The 22,417-nt window shown below is 47.2% G+C and overlaps 1 protein-coding gene across 1 annotated transcript in view; it reads right to left on the reverse strand.

Annotated features, from left to right (window-relative positions):
- The window catches only part of sptbn4b (spectrin, beta, non-erythrocytic 4b), a 361,255-nt gene that overhangs the window by 334,543 nt on the left and 4,295 nt on the right, over nucleotides 1–22,417 (reverse strand). The window contains exon 2 of the mRNA XM_085973416.1: nucleotides 7,925–8,076. Coding sequence (XP_085829542.1) covers nucleotides 7,925–8,076 — 152 coding nt within the window. The remainder of the gene's footprint in view (nucleotides 1–7,924; nucleotides 8,077–22,417) is intronic.

Below are 22,417 nucleotides of genomic sequence, written 5' to 3' on the forward strand. Positions count from 1 at the left end.
TGGGAGTTGGTGGACCCCAGTGTGATCCACAGCGACCACATCTGCAGTAAGTGTCTGCAGCTCGAGGAACTTCGGCTCAGAGTTGCTGAGCTGGAGTCCGAGCTTTGGACACTGCAGTACATCAAGGAGGAAGAAAATTACCTGGATACTTTGTTCCAGGAGGCAGTCACACCCCTTAGGTTAAATACTTCAGATCTGGTCCGTGGTCAGGGACAGGAGGGTGTGACTACGAGTGAGGCAGGTATGGGGATCCAGACGGTAGCATTGGAAGAGCGTCAGCCCTTGCACTTATCCCACAGGTACGAGGTTCTTGCAGCCTGTGTGGACGAGAGCAGGGACTGCAGGGCGGATGAGCAAACTGACCATGGCACCGTGGTACAGGGGGTCATTCAAGTTGGGGGAGTAAAAGGAATGTAGTAGTGGTAGGGGGCAGTATAGTTAGGGGGATAGATACTGTTCTCTGCAGTCGAGAGCGTGAGTCCCGAAGGCTGTGTTGCCTGCCAGGGTTAAGGACATCTCCTCGGGGCTAGAAAGGAACTTGGGAGTGGGAGGGGAAGGATCCAGTTGTCCTGGTCCACGTAGGTACCAATGACATAGGTAGGACTAAGAAAGAGGTTCTGCTGAGGAAGTATGAGCAGCTAGGGGCTAAATTAAAAAGCTGAACCACAAGGGTAATAATCTCTGGATTACTACCTGAGCCATGAGCAAATTGGCATAGGGTCAAGCAGATCAGAGCGATGAATGCGTGTCTCAAAGATTGGTGTGGGCGAAATGGGTTTCAATTCATGGGTCACTGGCACCAGTACTGGGGAAAGAGGGAGCTGTTCCATTGGGACGGGCTTCACTTGAACCATGCTGGGACCAGTGTCCTGGCGAACCGAATAACTAGGGCTGTAGATAGGGCTTTAAACTAAATAGTTGGGGGGAGAGTTCAGGTGAGGGGAAACTTAAAAAGTTAAAGAGAAAGGACAAGGCAATAATGCAGGGTAGTAATAGGGGTAATGATAACCAGAGTGTGACAGGAAGAGACAGAGCGTACGAACATAAGTGTGCACCAGCAAATAGGGTCAGAGTAGGGACAAGTGGTAAAAAGACAAAATTAAAAGCTCTTTATCTGAATGCACATAGCACTCGTAACAAGATAGATGAATTGACGGCACAAATAGAAATAAATGGGTATGATCTGATAGCCATTACAGAGACGTGGTTGCAAGGTGACCAAGGCTGGGAACTGAATATTCAGGGGTATTTGACATTTCGGAAGGATAGGCAGAAAGGAAAAGGAGGTGGTGTAGCTCTGTTAATAAGGGATGAGATCAGTGCAGTGGTGAGAAATTATATTGGCTCAGAAGATCAAGATGTAGAATCAGTTTAGGTGGAGATAAGAAATAATAAGGGAAAGAAGTCACTGGTGGGAGTAGTCTATAGGCCCCCAAACAGTAGCTACACTGTAGGACAGAGTATAAATCAAAATTAGGGCTCATGGGATTGGGGTAATATACCAGCATGGATTGAGGATTGGTTAACGGACAGAAAACAGAGAGTAGGAATAAACAGGTCATTTTCGGGTTGGCAGGCTATAACTAGTGGGGTACCACGAGGATCAGTGCTTGGGCCTCAGCTATTCACAATCTGTATCAGTGATTTGGATGAGGGGACCAAATGTAATATATCCAAGTTTGCTGATGATACAAAGCTGGGTGGGAATGTAAGTTGTGAGGAGGATGCAAGGAGGCTTCAAGGGGATATAGACAGGCTAAGTGAGTGGGCAAGAACATGGCAAATGGAATATATTGTGGGGAAATGTGAAGTTATTCACTTTGGTAGGAAAAATAGAGAAGCAGAGTATTTTTTAAATGGTGAGAGATTGGGAAATGTTGGTGTTCAGAGGGACCTGGGTGTCCTTGTACACGAATCACTGAAAGTTAACATGCAGGTACAGCAAGCAATTAGGAAAGCAAATGGTATGTTGGCCTTTATTACAAGAGGATTTGAGTATAAGAGTAAAGACGTCTTACTGCAATTATATAGGGCCCTGGTGAGACCACACCTGGAGTATTGTGTACAGTTTTGGTCTCCTTACCTAAGGAAGGATATACTTGCCATAGAGGGAGTGCAACAAAGGTTCACCAGACTGGTTCCTGGGATGGTGGGATTGTCCTATGAGGACAGATTGAGTAGACTAGGCCTATATTCTCCAGAGTTTAGAAGAATGAGAGGTGATCTCATTGAAATATACAACATTCTTACAGGGCTTGACAGGGTAGATGCAGGGAGGATGTTTCCCCTGGCTGGGGAGTCTAGAACCAGGGGTCACAGTCTCAGGATAAGGGGTCGACCATTTAGGACTGAGATGAGGAGAAATTTCTTCACTCAGTGGGTGGTGAATCTTTGGAATTCTCTACTTCAGAGGGCTGTGGAGGCTCAGTCGTTGGGTATATTCAGGACAGAGATCGATAGATTTTTGAATATTAATGGAATCAAGGGATATGGGGATAGTGCAGGAAAGTGGAGATGAGGTAGAAGATCAGCCATGATCTTATTGAATGGAGGAGCAGGCTTGAAGGGCCGAATGGCCGACTCCTGCTCCTATTTCTTATGTTCTTATCTTGGTGTTGGGGGAATGATCTGCGAGTTTGTGGACGATACCAAGATATGTGTGAACATCAGGACTGCAGGGGATGCTCAAGGAGTACAGGCAGATCTCATGTGTTGGGGGATTGGGCCCGGGTTCGGTAATTGAGATTTAATGTAGAGAAGTGCTATGATGTGCACATGGACAGGTCTAATGCTAAACAAACATACATCCTATAGGGAACAGAATTAAAGCCCGTGGTGAAAGAGAGAGATCTGGGTGTTTTAGTGCATCACTCTCTAAAGGTCCATGATCAAGGGCGTGAGGCTATAGCTAAAGCGAATAGAGTTCTAGGGTGTAGTCACAGGACAATTCATTGTAAAACAAAGCTTTATGAAGCTCAACGTAAGCTCGAGGGACAGCACCTCATCTTTCGATTAGGCACTTTACAGCCTTTTGGACTCAACATCAAGTTCCCAACAATTTCAAACTATAATCTCTGCCCCTATTTGTTCAGACAGCAGCTGTTAGTAATGATTCTGCTGTTGCCATTTACACCTCCTGCAGACCCATCTTTTGTTTCTTTACTTGTCCCATTACCATCTCCTTTTGCCTCGCACCATCGTCCCTTTTGTCATTCAATCTCTCCTGCCTTCCACCGTATCAGACCTTCCCTTTTGTTGTTTCCTCCCCTCCCCCCTTTCCCTGCCCCTGCACTTGCTTAAAATCTGTTACAGGAAACTTTTTTTTATCCGGCACGGACGGGACCGACGTGGTGCCGGTTCATCAAAAATTCCAGATAACCGAACGCTATAGTAAAAGATACGGAGCTGAGAGCTCCATATAAAGCAACAAACCCTGTTGCTTAGCAACAGGTTCAGAACAATGGCCACAAGTTCCAAGCGTCTCTGTAGCTTAGCAACAGCTGCAGCCACACCCTTGCACAGCAACAAATGGAGGAAGGCAAGTAATAAAACTTACCTGAACCTACTCCTGAATTTTGCCGGTTAACCGAGAGTTCCGGTTATTTAGGTGCCGGTAAATCGAAAGTTTCCTGTACATCTCTAATTTATTCCAGTTCTGACGAAAGGTTATCGAGCTGAAACGTTAACTCTGTTTCTCTCTCTACAGATGCTGCCTGACCTGCTGAGTGTTTCCAGCGTTTCCTGTTTTTATTTCAAATTTCCAGCATCCACAGTTTCTTGCTTTTGATAAAACAAAAGCTTGGCATTTTGACCTTGTATAAGACTTTGGTCAGGCCTCAGCTCGAATACCAAGTTCAGTTTTAGTCCCCTCACATGGTGGGGGATGTTGAAGTTTTGGGGGATTGAATCCCATGATTCAGTGAAAACTGTAAATCAGTGACTGGAGCATATCCAACCAGGTAAATCTGTAGAGTCTGTAACTTGTGGTCGTATTGCTGTTGAACCCGATTCATCTCCCAAAGTTTTCTACATTTGCCTCAGTCCTCAAAAGTTAATTTCTGGGAGTACCCCCCACCCCCACCCCTCCCTGTCCATGGGTCCCCTGGTCCTGCCCACTCCAACCTCCCCACTGCCTCCCATCATCGCCCATGGGTCCTCTGGTCCTGCCCACTCCAACCTCCCCACTGCCTCCCATCATCGCCCATGGGTCCTCTGGTCCTGCCCACTCCAACCTCCCCACTGCCTCCCATCATCGCCCATGGGTCCCCTGGTCCTGCCCACTCCAACCTCCCCACTGCCTCCCATCATCGCCCATGGGTCCTCTGGTCCTGCCCACTCCAACCTCCCCACTGCCTCCCATCATCGCCCATGGGTCCTCTGGTCCTGCCCACTCCAACCACCCCACTGCTCCCCATCATCGCCCATGGGTCCTCTGGTCCTGCCCACTCCAATCGTCCCCTACTGGCCCCCATCATCGCCCATGGGTCCTCTGGTCCTGCCCACTCCAATCATCCCCTACTGCCCTGCAAAATGCCCACTTCCTCACAGTCAAAGCCTTCCACAATCTCATCCGAGAGGAGCACCTCCACATCTTGGCTTCAAAACATTTACAAAGACATGCAGTCATGCCACCACCCCCCGCTGCACGGTGGGAGAGGAGAGTCTCACTTTAGCCTAGCCCCACATCCTCGTCTCTTCATTCAAGCTCCTCACCCTCTGCAGAGGAGGGCCACCAGACTAATTACAAGATGCATCTTAGTTACCAAGATAGACTCAAAGGCCTGGGTCTCATACAATCATAGAATCTTACAGCACAGCAGAAGGCCTTTCAGTCCATCACATCTGTGCCGTCTCTTTGAACGAGCTGTCCAATTAGTCCAACACCCCAGCTCTTTCCCCAAAATCCTGCAAATTAGTCCTCTTCAAGTACATGTCCTTCTGAAAGTTCCTCTGGGATCTGATTACACCACCCTTTCGGGTAGTGTGTTGCAGACACCAGGACACCGGGACACCCGGAAACAGGGCCGCCCAGACACCCGGGAACAGGCCATCCAGACACCCAGAAACAGGGCTCCCAGACACCCGGAAACAGGGCTCCCAGACACCCGGGAACAGGGCTCCCAGACACCTGGGAACAGGGCTCCCAGACACCCGGAAACAGGCCTCCCAGACACCCGGGAACAGGGCTCCCAGACACCCGGAAACAGGCCGCCCAGACACCCGGAAACAGGCCGCCCAGACACCCGGAAACAGGGCCGCCCAGACACCCGGGAACAGGCCATCCAGACACCCAGAAACAGGGCTCCCAGACACCCGGAAACAGGGCTCCCAGACACCCGGCAACAGGGCCGCCCAGACACCCGGGAACAGGGCTCCCAGACACCCGGAAACAGGCCTCCCAGACACCCGGAAACAGGCCGCCCAGACACCCGGGAACAGGCCATCCAGACACCCGGAAACAGGGCTCCCAGACACCCGGAAACAGGGCTCCCAGACACCCGGGAACAGGGCTCCCAGACACCCGGAAACAGGGCCGCCCAGACACCCGGAAACAGGCCTCCCAGACACCCGGGAACAGGCCGCCCAGACACCCGGAAACAGGCCTCCCAGACACCCGGAAACAGGGCCGCCCAGACACCCGGAAACAGGCCGCCCAGACACCCGGAAACAGGCCGCCCAGACACCCGGAAACAGGGCCGCCCAGACACCCGGCAACAGGGCCGCCCAGACACCCGGCAACAGGGCCGCCCAGACACCCGGCAACAGGGCCGCCCAGACAACCGGCAACAGGGCCGCCCAGACACCCGGCAACAGGGCCGCCCAGACACCCGGAAACAGGGCCGCCCAGACACCCGGCAACAGGGCCGCCCAGACACCCGGGAACAGGGCCGCCCAGACACCCGGCAACAGGGCCGCCCAGACACCCGGGAACAGGGCCGCCCAGACACCCGGCAACAGGGCCGCCCAGACACCCGGCAACAGGGCCGCCCAGACACCCGGGAACAGGGCCGCCCAGACACCCGGCAACAGGGCCGCCCAGACACCCGGGAACAGGGCCGCTCAGACACCCGGATACAGGGCCGCCCAGACACCCGGAAACAGAGCTCCCAGACACCCGGAAACAGGCCTCCCAGACACCCGGCAACAGGGCCGCCCAGACACCCGGGAACAGGGCCGCCCAGACACCCGGAAACAGAGCTCCCAGACACCCGGAAACAGGGCCGCCCAGACACCCGGAAACAGGCCTCCCAGACACCCGGAAACAGGGCCGCTCAGACACCCGGAAACAGAGCTCCCAGACACCCGGAAACAGGACTCCCAGACACCCGGAAACAGGACACCGGGACACCCGGAAACAGGGCTCGCAGACACCCGGAAACAGGCCTTCCAGACACCCGGAAACAGGCCTTCCAGACACCCAGAAACAGGGCTCGCAGACACCCGGAAACAGGGCCGCCCAGATACCCGGGAACAGGGCTCCCAGACACCCGGAAACAGAGCTCCCAGACACCCGGAAACAGGACTCCCAGACACCCGGAAACAGGGCCGCCCAGACACCTGGGAACAGAGCCGCCCAGACACCCGGGAACAGAGCCGCCCAGACACCCGGAAACAGGGCCGCCCAGACACCCGGGAACAGAGCCGCCCAGACACCTGGGAACAGGGCCGCCCAGACACCCGGGAACAGAGCCGCCCAGACACCTGGGAACAGGGCCGCCCAGACACCTGGGAACAGGGCCGCCCAGACACCTGGGAACAGGGCCTCCCAGACACCCGGAAACGGCCGCCCAGACACCCGGGAACAGGGCTCCCAGACACCCGATGCCAGGAACTAGGACACTCGGCCCCGAGACACTTGGCCCCGAGACACCGAGACACTCGGCCCCGAGACACCGAGACACTCGGCCCCGAGACACTCGGCCCCGAGACACCGGGACACTCGGCCCCGAGACACCGAGACACTCGGCCCCGAGACACAGAGACACTCGGCCCCGAGACACTCGGCCCCGAGACACCGAGACACTCGGCCCCGAGACAATCAGCCCCGAGACACCGAGACACTCGGCCCCGAGACAATCGGCCCCGAGACACCGAGACACTCGGCCCCGAGACACCGAGACACTCGGGCCCGAGACACAGAGACACTCAGCCCCGAGACACCGAGACACTCGGCCCCGAGACACCGAGACACTCGGCCCCGAGACACTCGGCCCCGAGACACTCGGCCCAGAGACACCGAGACACTCGGCCCCGAGACACCCGGCCCCGAGACACCGAGACACTCGGCCCCGAGACACTCGGCCCCAAGACACCGAGACACTCGGCCCCGAGACACCGAGACACTCGGCCCCGAGACACCCGGCCCCGCGACACCCGGCCCCGCGACACCCGGCCTCAGGACACACGGCCCCGGGAACCCCGGCACGGGACACTCGGTCCCGGGAACCCCAGCACGGGACACTCGGCCCCGGGAACCCTGGCCACGGGACACCCAGCCCCAGGACCCCGGGACACCCGACCCCGGGACACCCGGTCCCCGGACACCCGGCCCCGGGACACCCGGCCCCCGGACACCCGGCCCCGGGACACCCGGCCCCGGGACACTCGGCCCCCGGACACTCGGCCCCGGGACACTCGGCCACTCGGCCCCGGGACACTCGGCCCAGGACACTCGGCCCCCGGACACTCGGCCCCCGGACACTCGGCCCCGGGACACTCGGCCCCGGGACACTCGACCCATGGACACGCGGCCCCGGGACACTCGACCCCGGGACACTCGACCCATGGACACTCGACCCATGGACACTCGACCCATGGACACTCGGCCCCGGGACACTCGACCCCGGGACACTCGACCCTGGGACACTCGACCCATGGACACCCAGCAATCGCCAGGAATACTACAATAGAGAAGGGTTCATACCAGCTGCTCGCCTGAAAGGACCTCCAGCAGTTTGGTCAGCACGCAGCCATCGCGCAGGTCCAGGTACAGGTCCGTGACTCGACACAGCACCCGGGCCAGGTGGGAGTTTACCCACTTCGTAAAGGTCTTCTTCTGCACAGCATCGCGCTCATCTGTAAGAGAGAGAGGCAAGGAAGGAACATCCAGTTAAAATAGAGCTCAGCAGCTCTGTGAGGGGCGTTAGCTCAGAGTAACAGCCCTCTGCGATAGAGTCACAGTCAGAAGGACTCTCCACACGCCTCACCCCAGGATTTCTGGAGCAGCGACGCCCTGGAGCTGGGAACAATCCCCCCTCGCCTGTGTGAAGGGAGTCCCTTAAGATGAAGTCCCATTTCCCTGTGGGGAGGCCCTCCACCAGCCAACGCAGGTTAAAGTGGGAGTGCACCTTCAGGAACCTCAGCACTTACAACTCAACAAAGGAACAACACCACACACAAACTGACAGGTCTGTCAGACATCAGACCAGGTCACAGCCGAGGTCACAGAAAGGGTCAGGTCATTGCGTAGGTCACAGCGAGCGTCAGGTCATTGCGGAGGTCACAGCGAGGAACAGGTCACAGCCGAGGTCACAACGATCGTCAGGTCATCGCGGAGGTCACAGCGAGGGTCAGGACACTGCCGAGGTCACAGCTAGGGTCACATCATCACCCCATTTTGGCACACCCACCACTCCCCCCAAGCAGTGTTCTGCCCGAATCACACCACGCCCCCGCCTCCCCTAGAAGTGGGGGTATTTACTGTAGTGGAGTATTTACTGTAGTGGGGTATTTACTGTAGTGACCTATTTACTGTAGTGGAGTATTTACTGTAGTGGGGTATTTACGGTAGTGGGGTATTTACTGTAGTGAGGTATTTACTGTAGTGGAGTATTTGCTGTAGTGGGGTATTTACTGTAGCGGAGTATTTACTGTAGCGGGGTGTTTACTGTAGCGGGGTATTTACTGTAGTGAGGTATTTACTGTAGTGCAGTATTTACTGTAGTGGGGTATTTACTGTAGCGGAGTATTTACTGTAGCGGAGTACTTACTGTAGCGGAGTATTTACTGTAGCGGGGTATTTACTGTAGCGGAGTATTTACTGTAGCGGAGTATTTACTGTAGTGGGGTATTTACTGTAGCGGGGTGTTTACTGTAGTGGGGTGTTTACTGTAGTGGGGTATTTACTGTAGTGAGGTATTTACTGTAGTGGAGTATTTACTGTAGTGGGGTATTTACTGTAGTGGGGTATTTACTGTAGTGGGGTATTTACTGTAGTGGGGTATTTGCTGTAGTGGAGTATTTACTGTAGTGAGGTATTTACTGTAGTGGGGTTTTACTGTAGTGGAGTATTTACTGTAGTGGGGTATTTACTGTAGTGGGGTATTTACTGTAGTGGAGTATTTACTGTAGTGGAGTATTTACTGTGGTGGAGTATTTACTGTAGTGGAGTATTTACTGTAGTGGGGTATTTAGTGTAGTGGGGTATTTACTGTAGTGGGGTATTTAATGTAGTGGAGTATTTACTGTAGTGGAGTATTTACTGTAATGGAGTATTTACTGTAGTGGAGTATTTACTGTAGTGAGGTATTTACTGTAGTGGGGTATTTACTGTAGTGGAGTATTTACTGTAGTGGAGTATTTACTGTGGTGGAGTATTTACTGTCGTGGGGTATTTACTGTAGTGGGGTATTTACTGCAGTAGAGTATTTACTGTAGTGGAGTATTTACTGTAATGGAGTATTTACTCTAGTGAGGTATTTACTGTAGTGGAGTATTTACTGCAGCGGAGTATTTACTGTAGCGGGGTATTTACTTTAGCGGAGTATTTACTGTAGTGGGGTATTTACTGTAGTGGGGTATTTACTGTAGTGGTGTATTTACTGTAGTGGAGTATTTACTGTAGTGGGGTAATTACTGTAGTGGGGTATTTACTGTGGTGGAGTATTTACTGTAGTGGAGTATTTACTGTAGTGGAGTATTTACTGTAGTGGGGTATTTACTGTAGTGGAGTATTTACTGTAGTGGGGTATTTACCGTAGTGGGGTATTTACTGTAGTGGAGTATTTACTGTAGCGGAGTATTTACTGTAGTGGGGTATTTACTGTAGTGGGGTATTCACTGTAGTGGAGTATTTACTGTAATGTGGTATTTACTGTAGTGGAGTATTTACTGTAGTGGGGTATTTACTGTAGCGGAGTATTTACTGTAGTGGAGTATTTACTGTAGTGGAGTATTTACTGTAGTGAGGTATTTACTGTAGTGGAGTATTTACTGTAGTGGGGTATTTACTGTAGTGGAGTATTTACTGTAGTGGGGTATTTACTGTAGTGGAGTATTTAATGTAGTGGGGTATTTACTGTAGTGGAGTATTTACTGTAGTGGGGTATTTACTGTAGTGGAGTATTTACTGTAGTGGAGTATTTAATGTAGTGGGGTATTTACTGTAGTGGAGTATTTACTGTAGTGGGGTATTTACTGTAGTGGAGTATTTAATGTAGTGGGGTATTTACTGTAGTGGAGTATTTACTGTAGTGGGGTATTTACTGTAGTGGAGTATTTACTGTGGTGGAGTATTTACTGTAGTGGGGTATTTACTGTAGTGGGGTATTTACTGTAGCGGGATATTTACTGTAGTGGAGTATTTACTGTAGTGGAGTATTTACTGTTGTGGGGTATTTACTGTAGTGGGGTATTTAATGTAGTGGAGTATTTACCGTAGAGGGGTATTTACTGCAGTGGAGTATTTACTGTAGTGGAGTATTTACTGTAGTGGAGTATTTACTGTAGCGAGGTATTTACTGTGGTGGAGTATTTACCGTAGAGGGGTATATACTGTAGTGGAGTATTTACTGTAGCGGAGTATTTACTGTAGTGGAGTATTTACTGTAGCGAGGTATTTACTGTAGTGGGGTATTTACTGTTGTGGGGTATTTACTGTAGTGGGGTATTTACTGTAGTGGAGTATTTACTGTAGTGAGGTATTTACTGTAGTGGAGTATTTACTGTAGTGGGGTATTTACTGTAGTGGGGTATTTACTGTAGTGGAGTATTTACTGTAGTGAGGTATTTACTGTGGTGGACTATTTACTGTAGCGAGGTATTTACTGTGGTGGAGTATTTACTGTGGTGGAGTATTTACTGTAGCGGAGTATTTACTGTTGTGGGGTATTTACTGTAGTGGGGTATTTACTGTAGTGGAGTATTTACTGTAGTGGGGTATTTACTGTAGTGGAGTATTTACTCTAGTGGGGTATTTTTGTGGTGGAGTATTTACTGTAGTGAGGCATTTACTGCAGTGGAGTATTTACTGTAGTGGAGTATTTACCGTCGTGGGGTATTTACTGTAGTGGAGTATTTACTGTAGTGGGGTATTTACTGTAGTGAAGTATTTACTGTAGTGGAGTATTTACTGTAGTGGAGTATTTACTGTAGTGGAGTATTTACTGTAGTGGGGTATTTACTGTAGCGGGGTATTTACTGTCGCGGGGTATTTACTGTAGTGGGGTATTTACTGTAGTGGAGTATTTACTGCAGTGGAGTATTTACTGTAGTGAGGTATTTACTGTAGCGGGGTATTTACTGTAGCGGGGTATTTACTGTAGTGGGGTATTTACTGTAGTGGGGTATTTACTGTAGTGGTGTATTTACTGTAGTGGAGTATTTACTGTAGTGGGGTAATTACTGTAGTGGGGTATTTACTGTAGTGGGGTATTTACTGTGGTGGAGTATTTACTGTAGTGGGGTATTTACAGTAGTGGAGTATTTACTGTAGTGAGGTATTTACTGCAGTGGAGTATTTACCGTAGTGGGGTATTTACTGTAGTGGGGTATTTACTGTAGTGGAGTATTTACGGTAGCGGAGTATTTACTGTAGTGAGGTATTTACTGTAGTGGGGTATTTACTGTAGTGGGGTATTTACTGTAGTGAGGTATTTACTGTAGTGGAGTACTTACTGTGGTGGGGTATTTACTGCAGTGGAGTATTTACTGTAGTGGAGTATTTACTGTGGTGGAGTATTTACTGTAGTGGAGTATTTACTGTAGTGGGGTATTCACTGTAGTGGGGTATTCACTGCAGTGGAGTATTTACTGTAGTGGGGTATTTACTGTAGTGGAGTATTTGCTGTAGTGGGGTATTTACTGTAGCGGAGTATTTACTGTAGTGGAGTATTTACTGTAGTGGGGTATTTACTGTAGTGGAGTATTTACTGTAGCGGAGTATTTACTGTAGTGAGGTATTTACTGTAGTGGAGTATTTACTGTAGTGGGGTATTTACTGCAGTGGAGTATTTACTGTAGTGGGGTATTTACTGTAGTGGAGTATTTACTGTAGTGGGGTATTTACTGTAGTGGAGTATTTACTGTAGTGGGGTACTTACTGTAGTGGAGTATTTACTGTAGTGGAGTATTTACTGTAGTGGAGTATTTACTGTTGTGGGGTATTTACTGTAGTGGGGTATTTACTGTAGCGGGATATTTACTGTAGTGGAGTATTTACTGTAGTGGAGTATTTACTGTAGTGGGGTATTTACTGTAGTGGGGTATTTACTGTAGTGGGGTATTTACTGTAGCGGGATATTTACTGTAGTGGAGTATTTACTGTAGTGGAGTATTTACTGTGGTGGAGTATTTACTGCAGTGGGGTATTTACTGTAGTGGGGTATTTACTGTAGCGGGATATTTACTGTAGTGGAGTATTTACTGTCGTGGAGTATTTACTGTTGTGGGGTATTTACTGTAGTGGGGTATTTACTGTAGTGGAGTATTTACCGTAAAGGGGTATTTACTGTAGTGGAGTATTTACTGTCGTGGAGTATTTACTGTAGCGAGGTATTTACTGTATCGGGATATTTACTGTAGCGGGATATTTACTGTAGTGGAGTATTTACTGTAGCGGAGTATTTACTGTTGTGGGGTATTTACTGTTGTGGGGTATTTACTGTAGTGGGGTATTTACTGTAGTGGAGTATTTACTGTAGTGCGGTATTTACTGTAGTGGGGTATTTACTGTAGTAGAGTATTCACTGCAGCGGATGTTTCCTGTAGTGGGGTATTTACTGTAGTGGAGTATTTACTGTAGTGGGGTATTTACTGTAGCGAGGTATTTACTGTAGCGGAGTAGTTACTGTCGTGGAGTATTTACTGTAGTGGGGTATTTACTGTAGTGGGGTATTTACTGTAGTGGAGTATTTACTGTAGTGGAGTATTTACTGTAGTGGGGTATTTACTGTAGTGGGGCTTTTACTGTAGTGGAGTATTTACTGTAGTGAGGTATTTACTGTAGTGGGGTATTTACTGTAGTGGAGTATTTACTGTCATGGAGTATTTACTATAGTGGGGTATTTACTATAGTGGGGTGTTTACTATAGTGTGGTATTTACTGTAGTGGGGTATTTACTGTAGTGGAGTATTTACTGTAGTGAGTTATTTACTGTCGTGCAGTATTTACTGTAGTGGGGTATTTACTGTAGTGGGGTATTTACTGTTGTGGAGTATTTACTGTAGTGGAGTATTTACTGTAGTGGAGTATTTACTGTAGTGGAGTATTTACTGTAGTGGGGTATTTACTGTAGCGGGGTATTTACTGTCGCGGGGTATTTACTGTAGTGGGGTATTTACTGTAGTGGAGTATTTACTGCAGTGGAGTATTTACTGTAGTGAGGTATTTACTGTAGCGGGGTATTTACTGTAGCGGGGTATTTACTGTAGTGGGGTATTTACTGTAGTGGGGTATTTACTGTAGTGGTGTATTTACTGTAGTGGAGTATTTACTGTAGTGGGGTAATTACTGTAGTGGGGTATTTACTGTAGTGGGGTATTTACTGTGGTGGAGTATTTACTGTAGTGGGGTATTTACAGTAGTGGAGTATTTACTGTAGTGAGGTATTTACTGCAGTGGAGTATTTACCGTAGTGGGGTATTTACTGTAGTGGGGTATTTACTGTAGTGGAGTATTTACGGTAGCGGAGTATTTACTGTAGTGAGGTATTTACTGTAGTGGGGTATTTACTGTAGTGGGGTATTTACTGTAGTGAGGTATTTACTGTAGTGGAGTACTTACTGTGGTGGGGTATTTACTGCAGTGGAGTATTTACTGTAGTGGAGTATTTACTGTGGTGGAGTATTTACTGTAGTGGAGTATTTACTGTAGTGGGGTATTCACTGTAGTGGGGTATTCACTGCAGTGGAGTATTTACTGTAGTGGGGTATTTACTGTAGTGGAGTATTTGCTGTAGTGGGGTATTTACTGTAGCGGAGTATTTACTGTAGTGGAGTATTTACTGTAGTGGGGTATTTACTGTAGTGGAGTATTTACTGTAGCGGAGTATTTACTGTAGTGAGGTATTTACTGTAGTGGAGTATTTACTGTAGTGGGGTATTTACTGCAGTGGAGTATTTACTGTAGTGGGGTATTTACTGTAGTGGAGTATTTACTGTAGTGGGGTATTTACTGTAGTGGAGTATTTACTGTAGTGGGGTACTTACTGTAGTGGAGTATTTACTGTAGTGGAGTATTTACTGTAGTGGAGTATTTACTGTTGTGGGGTATTTACTGTAGTGGGGTATTTACTGTAGCGGGATATTTACTGTAGTGGAGTATTTACTGTAGTGGAGTATTTACTGTAGTGGGGTATTTACTGTAGTGGGGTATTTACTGTAGTGGGGTATTTACTGTAGCGGGATATTTACTGTAGTGGAGTATTTACTGTAGTGGAGTATTTACTGTGGTGGAGTATTTACTGCAGTGGGGTATTTACTGTAGTGGGGTATTTACTGTAGCGGGATATTTACTGTAGTGGAGTATTTACTGTCGTGGAGTATTTACTGTTGTGGGGTATTTACTGTAGTGGGGTATTTACTGTAGTGGAGTATTTACCGTAAAGGGGTATTTACTGTAGTGGAGTATTTACTGTCGTGGAGTATTTACTGTAGCGAGGTATTTACTGTATCGGGATATTTACTGTAGCGGGATATTTACTGTAGTGGAGTATTTACTGTAGCGGAGTATTTACTGTTGTGGGGTATTTACTGTTGTGGGGTATTTACTGTAGTGGGGTATTTACTGTAGTGGAGTATTTACTGTAGTGCGGTATTTACTGTAGTGGGGTATTTACTGTAGTAGAGTATTCACTGCAGCGGATGTTTCCTGTAGTGGGGTATTTACTGTAGTGGAGTATTTACTGTAGTGGGGTATTTACTGTAGCGAGGTATTTACTGTAGCGGAGTAGTTACTGTCGTGGAGTATTTACTGTAGTGGGGTATTTACTGTAGTGGGGTATTTACTGTAGTGGAGTATTTACTGTAGTGGAGTATTTACTGTAGTGGGGTATTTACTGTAGTGGGGCTTTTACTGTAGTGGAGTATTTACTGTAGTGAGGTATTTACTGTAGTGGGGTATTTACTGTAGTGGAGTATTTACTGTCATGGAGTATTTACTATAGTGGGGTATTTACTATAGTGGGGTGTTTACTATAGTGTGGTATTTACTGTAGTGGGGTATTTACTGTAGTGGAGTATTTACTGTAGTGAGTTATTTACTGTCGTGCAGTATTTACTGTAGTGGGGTATTTACTGTAGTGGGGTATTTACTGTTGTGGAGTATTTACTGTAGTGGAGTATTTACTGTCCTGGAGTATTTACTGTAGTGGGGTATTTACTGTACTGGGGTATTTACTGTACTGGGGTATTTACTGTAGTGGAGTATTTACTGTCGTGGAGTATTTACTGTCGTGGGGTATTTACTATAGTGGGGTGTTTACTGTAGTGCAGTATTTACTGTAGTGGGGTATTTACTGTAGTGGTGTATTTACTGCAGTGAGGTATTTACTGTCATGGGATATTTACTGTAGTGGGGTATTTACTGTAGTGGAGTATTTACTGTAATGGGGTATTTACTGCAGTGGGGTATTTACTGTAGTGGAGTATTTACTGTAGTGGGGTATTTACTGTAGTGGAGTATTTACTGTAGTGCGGTATTTACTGTAGTGAGGCATTTACTGTGGTGGGGTATTTACTGTAGTGGAGTTTTTAATGTAGTGGAGTATTTACTGTAGTGCGGTATTTACTGTAGTGGGGTATTTACTGTAGTGGAGTATTCACTGTAGCGGATGTTTCCTGTAGTGGGGTATTTACTGTAGTGGAGTATTTACTGTAGTGGGGTATTTACTGTAGTGAGGTATTTACTGTAGCGGAGTAGTTACTGTCGTGGAGTATTTACTGTAGTGGGGTATTTACTGTAGTGGAGTATTTACTGTAGTGGAGTATTTACTGTAGTGGGGTATTTACTGTAGTGAAGTATTTACTGTAGCGGGGTATTTACTGTAGTGGAGTATTTACTGTAGTGGGGTATTTACTGTAGTGGAGTATTTACTGTAGCGAGGTATTTACTGTAGTGGGGTATTTACTGTAGTGGAGTATTTACTGTCATGAGTATTTACTATAGTGGGGTATTTACTATAGTGGGGTGTTTACTATAGTGCGGTATTTGCTGTAGTGGGGTATTTACTGTAGTGGAGTATTTACTGTCGTGGGGTATTTACTGTAGTGGGGTATTTACTGTAGTGGAGTATTTACTGTCGTGGAGTTTTTACTGTCCTGGAGTATTTACTGTAGTGGGGTATTTACTGTACTGGGGTATTTACTGTAGTGGGGTATTCACTGTAGTGGAGTATTTACTGTCGTGGAGTTTTTACTGTCCTGGAGTATTTACTGTCGTGGAGTATTTACTGTCGTGGGGTATTTACTATAGTGGGGTGTTTACTGTAGTGCAGTATTTACTGTAGTGGTGTATTTACTGCAGTGAGGTATTTACTGTAGTGGGGTATTTACTGTAGTGGGGTATTTACTGCAGTGAGGTATTTACTGTAGTGGGGTATTTACTGTAGTGGGGTATTTACTGTAGTGGAGTATTTACTGTAGTGGGGTATTTACTGTAGTGGAGTATTTACTGTAGTGCGGTATTTACTGTAGTGAGGCATTTACTGTAGTGGGGTATTTACTGTAGTGGAATATTTACTGTCGTGCGGTATTTACAGCAGCGGGATATTTACTGTCGGGCAGTATTTACTGTAGCGGAGTATTTACTGTTGTGGGGTATTTACTGTAGTGGGGTATTTACTGTAGTGGGGTATTTACTGTAGTGGAGTTTTTAATGTAGTGGAGTATTTACTGTAGTGCGGTATTTACTGTCGTGAGGTATTTACTGTAGCGGAGTATTTACTGTCGTGGATTATTTACTGTAGTGGATTATTTACTGTAGTGGGGTATTTACTGTCGTGGGGTATTTACTGTAGTGGAGTATTTACTGTAGTGGGGTATTTACTGTAGTGGAGTATTTACTGTAGTGGAGTATTTACTGTAGTGGGGTATTTACTGTAGTGGGGTATTTACTGTAGCGGGATATTTACTGTAGTGGAGTATTTACTGCAGTGGAGTATTTACTGTTGTGGGGTATTTAATGTAGTGGGGTATTTACTGTAGTGGAGTATTTACCGTAGAGGGGTATTTACTGTAGTGGAGTATTTACTGTTGTGGAGTATTTACTGTAGCGAGGTATTTACTGTATCGGGATATTTACTGTAGCGGGATATTTACTGTAGTGGAGTATTTACTGTAGCGGAGTATTTACTGTTGTGGGGTATTTACTGTAGTGGGGTATTTACTGTAGTGGGGTATTTACTGTAGTGGAGTTTTTAATGTGGTGGAGTATTTACTGTAGTGCGGTATTTACGGTAGTGGGGTATTTACTGTAGTGGAGTATTCACTGTAGCGGATGTTTCCTGTAGTGGGGTATTTACTGTAGTGGAGTATTTACTGTAGTGGGGTATTTACTGTAGTGAGGTATTTACTGTAGCGGAGTAGTTACTGTCGTGGAGTATTTACTGTAATGGGGTATTTACTGTAGTGGAGTATTTACTGTAGTGGAGTATTTACTGTAGTGGGGTATTTACTGTCGTGAAGTATTTACTGTAGTGGGGTATTTACTGTAGTGGAGTATTTACTGTAGTGGGGTATTTACTGTAGTGGAGTATTTACTGTAGTGAGGTATTTACTGTAGTGGGGTATTTACTGTAGTGGAGTATTTACTGTCATGGAGTATTTACTATAGTGGGGTATTTACTATAGTGGGGTGTTTACTATAGTGTGGTATTTACTGTAGTGGGGTATTTACTGTCGTGGAGTATTTACTGTAGTGGGTTATTTACTGTCGTGCAGTATTTACTGTAGTGGGGTATTTACTGTAGTGGGGTATTTACTGTAGTGGAGTATTTACTGTAGTGGAGTATTTACTGTCCTGGAGTATTTATTGTTGTGGGGTATTTACTGTACTGGGGTATTTACTGTACTGGGGTATTTACTGTAGTGGAGTATTTACTGTCGTGGAGTATTTACTGTCTTGGGGTATTTACTATAGTGGGGTGTTTACTGTAGTGCAGTATTTACTGTAGTGGAGTATTTACTGTAGTGGTGTATTTACTGCAGTGAGGTATATACTGTCGTGGGGTATTTACTGTAGTGGGGTATTTACTGTAGTGGAGCATTTACTGTAATGGGGTATTTACTGTAGTGGGGTATTTACTGTAGTGGAGTATTTACTGTAGTGGGGTATTTACTGTAGTGGAGTATTTACTGTAGTGCGGTATTTACTGTAGTGAGGCATTTACTGTAGTGGGGTATTTACTGTAGTGGAGTTTTTAATGTAGTGGAGTATTTACTGTAGTGGAGTATTCACTGCAGCGGATGTTTCCTGTAGTGGGGTATTTACTGTAGTGGAGTATTTACTGTAGTGGGGTATTTACTGTAGTGAGGTATTTACTGTAGCGGAGTAGTTACTGTCGTGGAGTATTTACTGTCGTGGGGTATTTACTGTAGTGGAGTATTTACTGTAGTGGGGTATTTACTGTAGTGGAGTATTTACTGTCATGGAGTATTTACTATAGTGGGGTATTTACTATAGTGGGGTGTTTACTATAGTGTGGTATTTACTGTAGTGGGGTATTTACTGTAGTGGAGTATTTACTGTAGTGGGTTATTTACTGTCGTGCAGTATTTACTGTCGTGGGGTATTTACTGTAGTGGGGTATTTACTGTAGTGGAGTATTTACTGTCCTGGAGTATTTACTGTAGTGGGGTATTTACTGTACTGGGGTATTTACTGTACTGGGGTATTTACTGTAGTGGAGTATTTACTGTCGTGGAGTATTTACTGTCGTGGGGTATTTACTATAGTGGGGTGTTTACTGTAGTGCAATATTTACTGTAGTGGAGTATTTACTGTAGTGGTGTATTTACTGCAGTGAGGTATTTACTGTCGTGGGGTATTTACTGTAGTGGAGTATTTACTGTAATGGGGTATTTACTGTAGTGGGGTATTTACTGTAGTGGAGTGTTTACTGTAGTGGGGTATTTACTGTAGTGGAGTATTTACTGTAGTGCGGTATTTACTGTAGTGAGGCATTTACTGTAGTGGGGTATTTACTGTAGTGGAGTTTTTAATGTAGTGGAGTATTTACTGTAGTGGGGTATTTACTGTAGTGGAGTATTTACTGTAGTGCGGTATTTACTGTAGTGGGGTATTTACTGTAGTGGAGTATTCACTGTTGCGGATGTTTCCTGTAGTGGGGTATTTACTGTAGTGGAGTATTTACTGTAGTGGGGTATTTACTGTAGTGAGGTATTTACTGTAGCGGAGTAGTTACTGTCGTGGGGTAATTACTGTAGTGGAGTATTTACTGTAGTGGAGTATTTACTGCAGTGAAGTATTTACTGTAGCGGGGTATTTACTGTAGTGGAGTATTTACTGTAGTGGGGTATTTACTGTAGTGGGGTATTTACTGTAGTGGAGTATTTACTGTAGTGAGGTATTTACTGTAGTGGGGTATTTACTGTAGTGGAGTATTTACTGTCATGGAGTATTTACTATAGTGGGGTATTTACTATAGTGGGGTGTTTACTATAGTGCGGTATTTACTGTAGTGGGGTATTTACTGTAGTGGAGTATTTACTGTAGTGGGTTATTTACTGTCGTGGGGTATTTACTGTAGTGGGGTATTTACTGTAGTGGAGTATTTACTGTCGTGGAGTTTTTACTGTCCTGGAGTATTTACTGTAGTGGGGTATTTACTGTACTGGGGTATTTACTGTAGTGCGGTATTTACTGTAGTGGAGTATTTACTGTCGTGGAGGATTTACTGTCGTGGGGTATTTACTATAGTGGGGTGTTTACTGTAGTGCAGTATTTACTGTAGTGGAGTATTTACTGTAGTGGTGTATTTACTGTAGTGGGGTATTTACTGTAGTGGGGTATTTACTGTAGTGGGGTATTTACTGTAGTGGAGTATTTACTGTAGTGCGGTATTTACTGTAGTGAGGCATTTACTGTAGTGGGGTATTTACTGTCGTGGAATATTTACTGTAGTGCGGTATTTACTGCAGCGGGATATTTACTGTAGGGCAGTATTTACTGTAGCGGAGTATTTACTGTTGTGGGGTATTTACTGTAGTGGGGTATTTACTGTAGTGGGCTATTTACTGTAGTGGAGTTTTTAATGTAGTGGAGTATTTACTGTAGTGCGGTATTTACTGTAGTGAGGTATTTACTGTAGCGGAGTATTTACTGTCGTGGAGTATTTACTGTAGTGGAGTATTTACTGTAGTGGAGTATTTACTATAGTGGGGTGTTTACTGTAGTGCGGTATTTACTGTAGTGGAGTATTTACTGTAGTGGAGTATTTACTGTAGTGGGGTATTTACTGTAGTGGGGTATTTACTGTCGTGGAGTATTTACTGTAGTGGGGTATTGTGGTAAACCACTGTTTGTATTCCACTGTGTACATGCCTGTACATGCCTCGGCTGACTCAGCCCACGAATCCAGGTATAAAGGTGACTGCTCCACAGCCCATTTGTATTCTGGACCAGTCGACCACTCGAGGCACACCTTCATTCTCTTGTTAATAAAAGCCTGTTAATTACTCGCTTAATCTCAGTCTTTTGAGTTATTGATAGCGCATCAATTTTATTAACAAGATTTTTATAATGGAGAAGATCCTCACACCAGCATGCCTGGACTTGGATCATCGGGAGGCGGACTCATCCACCAAGTTTACTCACTGGCTTAGGTGTTTCGAAAAATTCCTGGCCGCCTCCGCTGCAATCAAATCGGACGAGGACAAACTGGATGTCCTGACCTCCAAAGTGAACCACCGAGTGTACTCGGTCATCCAAGACGCGACCTCGTACGCGGATGCTATCAAGCTCCTCAAGGATCAGTACACGCGCCCAGTGAACGAAGTGTACGCCAGGCACCTTCTGGGGAGTCGTAAACAACAACCTGGGGAATCGACCGAGGAATACCTTCAGGCACTGTCTGTGCTTGGCCGGGCCTGTGGTTGTAAGGATGTAAAGGCCGCCGTGTACACAGAGGAACTTATCCGGGACACTTTTGTAGCGGGCCACAGGTCCAATTACACCCGACAGCGACTGTTGGAGCAGAGTGACCTCGACCTCAACAAGGCCTCTGAACTCGCACTATCATTGGACGCAGCCTACCGGTGCATGGATGCCTACTCCTCTGCACCGTGGACGCCGCGGGGAATGACAGCCTGGGACACGGTAGGACCGTCTCATAGCGCCGTGCCACCCCAGCCACATCCCAGCAACGGCCCAACTACCGCAGCAGTGTCCCAAAGCCAGACAGCAGTGCCCCAAGGCCAGAAATGCTACTTCTGTGGCCAGGCCAAACACCGCAGAGCGCGCTGCCCGGCGAAATATGCTATCTGCTCGGGCTGCAGGAAGAAGGGACACTACGCCAGCGTCTGCAGGGCCAAAGCCACCCCGAACCCCAGCAGCGCCGCGTGTGGGCCGTGCGGGCCGCCATCTTGGGCCTCCCCAGCCATGTGCGAACCACCGGAACAGCAGCCATTTTGGACGCCTCCAGCCACATGGGGATCATGGACGCCGCCATCTTGGACGACAGCCGGGACGCAGCAGGCCCCCAACACCGCCGCATCTGATACCCGCAGCGACACACCGACCCCTACGCTGGCCTCCGTTACACTGGACCAAGCGAGACCGCACCAGCTGGCCAGTTCCACAATGGACATTAAGGTAAATGGTCACGAAACAATCTGCCTTTTTGACTCTGGGAGCACGGAGAGCTTCACCCACCCCGACACGGTACGGCGTTGCTCTCTCCCAGTCCTGCCTGCGCACCAGCAGATTTCTATGGCCTCCGAGTCCCAGTCGGCGGACATTGGCGGCTACTGCGTGGTGACACTCGTAGTAGACGGGACTGTGTACGATAATTTTAAACTTCTGGTCCTGCCCGACCTCTGCGCTGCCGTTCTACTGGGGTTAGATTTTCAGTGCCACCTTAAAAGTGTTACGATGGCGTACGGTGGACCCCTCCCCCCACTCACAGTCTGCAGCCAGCAGCTTCCAAATTGCCCGCCGCGCACCAGGTGCAACCTCTCCACA

Source organism: Somniosus microcephalus, chromosome 34 (assembly GCF_052327205.1).
Source record: "Somniosus microcephalus isolate GS21.2 chromosome 34, FLI_Smic_1.0, whole genome shotgun sequence".
NCBI classification, from domain to species: domain Eukaryota; kingdom Metazoa; phylum Chordata; class Chondrichthyes; order Squaliformes; family Somniosidae; genus Somniosus; species Somniosus microcephalus.